The 5,000-nt window shown below is 36.7% G+C and overlaps 1 protein-coding gene across 2 annotated transcripts in view; it reads right to left on the bottom strand.

Moving 5' to 3' along the window:
• Window positions 1-5,000, bottom strand: part of LOC137974971 (mediator of RNA polymerase II transcription subunit 21-like) — a 5,717-nt gene that overhangs the window by 210 nt on the left and 507 nt on the right. Inside the window, exons 2-7 of one of the 2 annotated variants that reach the window (XM_068821995.1) lie at window positions 4,236-4,317; window positions 3,282-3,311; window positions 2,405-2,505; window positions 752-827; window positions 487-537; window positions 1-243 (exon numbers count right to left, since the gene is read on the bottom strand). The exon at window positions 1-243 is cut by the window's left edge and continues 210 nt beyond it. In XM_068821995.1, coding sequence (XP_068678096.1) covers window positions 491-537; window positions 752-827; window positions 2,405-2,505; window positions 3,282-3,311; window positions 4,236-4,317 — 336 coding nt within the window. In that variant the 3' untranslated portion in view covers window positions 1-243; window positions 487-490. The remainder of the gene's footprint in view (window positions 244-486; window positions 538-751; window positions 828-2,404; window positions 2,506-3,281; window positions 3,312-4,235; window positions 4,318-5,000) is intronic. The other variant, XM_068821994.1, reaches the window with a different exon arrangement.

The raw sequence follows: 5,000 nt of genomic DNA, 5'->3' as shown, positions 1-5,000 counted from the left end.
GGAGAGGAATCCAAAGTTCCAAACCAATTCACAGACTGATTTGAGATATCACACATCCTTTCATTGGTATCCACCAGTTATGAACTGGACTTGGCTAAGCTCTTTTAACTTGGTTCTGTGACTTGGCGTTGACTTGATTGCCCTTTGCTATGCGGGTCTGGGAGTCCGTCCCGCCTTACTTCGTTGAGAGCCTTGATTCCGCTATTTCACTCAGAGCCTGCTGAATTAACTCCAGTATCTTTTCTACGGAACAAATGAAGACATCTTCCTGAATAATGCTGTTCATTAAAACTGAACCCTTTCATAAGATTTATTAATTCTCCGGTTACTGATTGAAGTTGTGGCACAAAACTCAAGAGCGAGTGCAAATCCTCAGCAACTCGCTACTCCTGCAATTATCACAGACGCCTAATTTGCAACATTACTTTGGTTATTACGGGATAAATGACCTTTGTTTCCGTTCAAACAACAGCGACCTTCACTTACATTACTACTGTACTTGAGGGTGCGATGCATGACAAGCCCACCACAGAATGTCTGTAAAGTGAGAGAGAGAGTGAAAGGGGAAGAAAGTATTACCTCACCCCAAGTACAATTTGTGTATCACATGTTGCGTATTCCCTATTCTACTCTACATCACTGCTACAAGCATCCCAGTCCTACATTCAGCACAAAATAACGGTTTCCTGGTAGATTTCTTTCAAAGGGGAAATATTGCATGAGTGTAAGTTAATTATCAACCATGATTTACCTCCCCTGATGACTGCTTCCTCCAACCTTCTGCCTGCTTCAGAACTTTCACTTTCTAACTTGTGTAAGCTTGCTGCCTGTGTCAACAATATCGACAGTCTGAATTTGAGGAATTGTGAATTACTAGTGGCTTATGTAGCAGGTGGAGGAGCTTGGTGGAAACATGGTGACATCAACACACAAGTAAATTAATTGACTGAATAACAGTCATTGATTTCAGAGGAATTGAGAGTGCCTAGTTGAAAAATAACGAAATTTATGCGGCTTTCTGTGTTGTGATGGGCCACAAATTGTCAGGTAGTGGTTGAGAAGATTGAAATGCAGCGTTCCAGTTAATTGTTTTTCTAGCAGGGGGTCATGTAGACCATTTGAGGGGTCACGCAGTAGCGTGCCAGCAGTGGCCCTTTGAGGATCGGAGAGGAGGTTAAGTCACACGTTCTCGTAAAATTCTTTTGTAATGTGAGGACTGCCCCGTTTTGAGGTCTTTTACTTTTTTAAGCTGCGGTAATAAATTCAATTCAAAGTTAAAGAGATGGTTTCAATGCACAAAACATGCTCTTGAGTAAACCCGTTTTTCTTTAAGTTAAATAGAAGGGACGTACATAATAGGCGGGACCCGAGAAAAATACCCGACTGACAAAGGCGATTTTCCCGGCTGAAAAGGAACATATAATATTTATAATAACTTCTGCTTTCTAGTAAATGTCTTCGTTACTTCATTTTTTGGCTGTTTGGACTTCAATTTTCGTGTTACCTAACGAAAGCAAGATCGTGAGCAAACATTCCATTTCGAGGAAGGTGTGTTTGATAAAAAGCTTATTGGTAAGCGAGATTTGTACTTTATGCACGTTCAAACTCTGGCGCACCGAGTGAAAATTCGAAGAAAACGCTATTACTACAACAGAATCGCCACGAGACACCGAAAGACTCGAGAGCGCGTGTTCAAACAAAGTGACATTTTTTAGCGTAAAAAGCAACAAAAATTTGTCTGAAAGTTTAGAACAAAAAAAGTGAATTTTTGTTGATGAGAACATCACGAATGACCTTGAAATTACCTCCTAAAATCGAGGAAAACGCATTTCTGCGGAGAGTCTAACTTTCATTACTTTCCAGGGCAGCATACCCCCGGAACCCTTAATTCACTGGTTTCGGAAATTGTGGAGAGGCTTGAAGTTCTTGAGAATGATGTTTTGCTTTTATAATGTATGCTGTTAGGAATTTCTGGCATGAAGCACTTAAGGATTTTTCAAACATATACAGCCTACATGTACCAACGTGGCACATTATAATACAAGTAATACATGTAATCAAGCAATCCCTGAGGCCTAAAACAGTTGAAGATATGCACTGTAGGGTTTCTAGATTATGCAGCTAAAAATTAGATAAAGTGATACACAAAAAGTTTACAACAAATTATTATTTTGAAATACGGTACTAAATTTTTATAAATGGGTGATGCAGGCCTAGAATGGCTCACCATGTGACCGGCCAAAATTATATGAGGATTGACACCCATGCCCACAAACCCTAACCCTAACCCAATGCTTATCTTCATATGCTGTCTGAATAACAACATTTTTGCCCAATTATTCATTTTTTACCTTTTAGTCCTTTCAATGAAATACAGCTAAATTCAATGGTGGCATGAATGTACCTGAAGAGCCGGTGAACAGTCTTCACTTGGTAGTGACTCAATTAAAAAATCAATGTCTTTTGCAGTTCTTGAGATGAGAGTAGCAAACAAAGCTGCATGACCTTAGTAGGAAATTCAACAAAATAATGAAACACTCAAAATTCTTGATATCCATACAATCCATTTAAGAACATGTCTATTTGTGAGTTATGATCATAGGGAACCTCCATTCCAACGAAAAAAGTAGCTTTAATTATCACTGGAAATTTTCCTCTATGGTCAACACTGTTTTTTAAAAAATTCAAAGAAATAAGTAAGTTTCAGTATTGCCTTTTTTATTTTCAATTTCCCAGGTGCTGCCATATTGAGTAATTCTAACGTGTTATGGTTTTCTGTTGTAATTATGCAAAAGTTACCAATATTTGAGTCGGAACATTAGGGCATCCTTAACATGTCACAATTAGAATGACAGGAGTACACTGATAAATGCTCACCCTGGCACATAAAATGCAGTTTATTATTGCAATGAACAAGTAAATTTTCACAGCTTTTAAGCTCTGATTGCTGGAACAGTAGAAAAGGTCTAATTTTTCTTTAATAATTCAGTTGCATCTAAGAGTCATTAGATAGAAAAGTTTATAAAAACTGCCATTAAAGCTACATGTAATGTTGGATCTCAGGTCCAAACTGCTTTCTTCGTTCTGTAATCAGTTAATGGAGAGGACACCTCATGAATAAACACCTCAAACACCCTAGGACGTGCCCAGTTAATGAGGAAAATTGTTGCATTATTTTAAGTAAAGTCTCACTCCCAGGTTAAAAGAAAAGGGCAAATGTACCACTTTCCCAAAATTGAAACAGATGAAGCTTAATATCTATGAGGCTTAGTTTTACAAACCTTCCTGGGTAACAGCACCACCGTCTCCTGCTAATGATATAAAAATAGCATTTAGACATGTTACTAGTTCACTGGACAATAACAATAATAATAATAACAACTTTACTTCAGCGTTAACCTTATACAGAGGAGAGCCTCTTTAATTTACTCACATGAAAACATGTAGCCATATGTACCACCACTGTATAGGGCAATCTTTTGTGACATTTAATAACCAGTTCAGAAAATCAATCTTGTCTTATTCAAGGCTTAGAAAGACAGGTAACAATGGAGTAGAGCTCTACAAATTATCAATATTTATGATATGATTGATATGATTGATACGATCTCAATTACCGGTATTGCCTTATAGTTATAAAATTTTTATAACAATAAGGCAATAAATTGAGATCATATCAATTTTAGCAAAAGTAAAACAAAAATACAGTTAATTCTGCAACATTTCCCTTGAACCAAAACTAGTTTTAAATGATTCTTTGTGAACATGTTAAAAAAGCGTGCTTCTTGGTGCAATCGTGAATGTGGCAGTAATACACCTCCTGTTGAAACTTGTAATGCCCATCTATCTGATCCTTAACAAGTGAAAACAACTCTTAGTAGCAAGAAAAATCCATTTCAAGTTCAAGTTCAAGTTTATTCAAGCTTATTTATTACAAGTTTATTACAAGTATATTACAAAGTTTACAGTATAAGCTTCTAAAAATGGGGGTCAACTTATACACAAAGTGAAAAGGATAGATTCAATTACGAAGGAATTTAGCAACTAACTGGCCTAAAAATGAGTTGTGCAGTACATGTTCAACTTCTAGCGATAAAAGAGTATCAAATAGTTAAATGTAAAAGCAGAACTGCATGGATCCTCTGCTAGCCACCAGCAAGCAACCTAAAACTGATCCTGTCATACACCCATAACTTAATTGCTGGCTAATAATTTCATTATTTATTTTACCTTACATTTATCAAAGCCTGAAAAACTTTTCCCAGGTTGTGCTGTTTGTTGCAGTATGCCAACACTATTACAAAACTGATCTGCAAGCTAATAAAGAATGAAACTCATAAAACCTTACTGGTCATTGACAGCTAATTTACCACCTTTGTGTGTGTCTTTTACCAGAATGTGGTTTGGGAAGCGAGGAATTGTTCAATCTTTTTGAAAAAGCAATTAATAGGGGGCTTCATATAAGGAACGTAAGAAGGTTTTAAGTATGCCTGAGTTCATATTCTACTATGAATGTGAATGGGGATACCGGTAATTGATAAGATTACGTCTAGATCTACTTTTTCGTTCATAAATCACTCCAAAAGTGATCCTAGGCCCAGTTGTTCAAGGATGGACTCCATTTTCTTTCTCTTTGATGGGAAAATCAAAGAACATTTGAGGGGGATTGGGACATAAACGTTTCATGAGGCATTGTGGGTATATCATCAGAAAGTTTGCTCATCATAGGATTTTCAGTGCTCACAAGTATATAAGCACCCAGCAGAAAATCATCTTGCATCAAATAACAGAAAATGCACTGTACATAACTAAGTTTTGACAGCATATAAAGCAACATGCACTGTGTATATTGAAGAAAGCACACAAACTTACACTTAAACTTACACTGCGTGTGACAAAGTTAGCACAGTATATATTTATTAATGGACTATATATAAAAGGGTAGTAGCTCAATATAAACGCAAAATCACTTCATATATCAACGTGATCTCTGGGGATAA

This window comes from Montipora foliosa, chromosome 11, assembly GCF_036669935.1.
Source record: "Montipora foliosa isolate CH-2021 chromosome 11, ASM3666993v2, whole genome shotgun sequence".
Classification (NCBI taxonomy): Eukaryota; Metazoa; Cnidaria; class Anthozoa; order Scleractinia; family Acroporidae; genus Montipora; species Montipora foliosa.
This window is presented reverse-complemented; position numbering and strand designations above follow the sequence as displayed.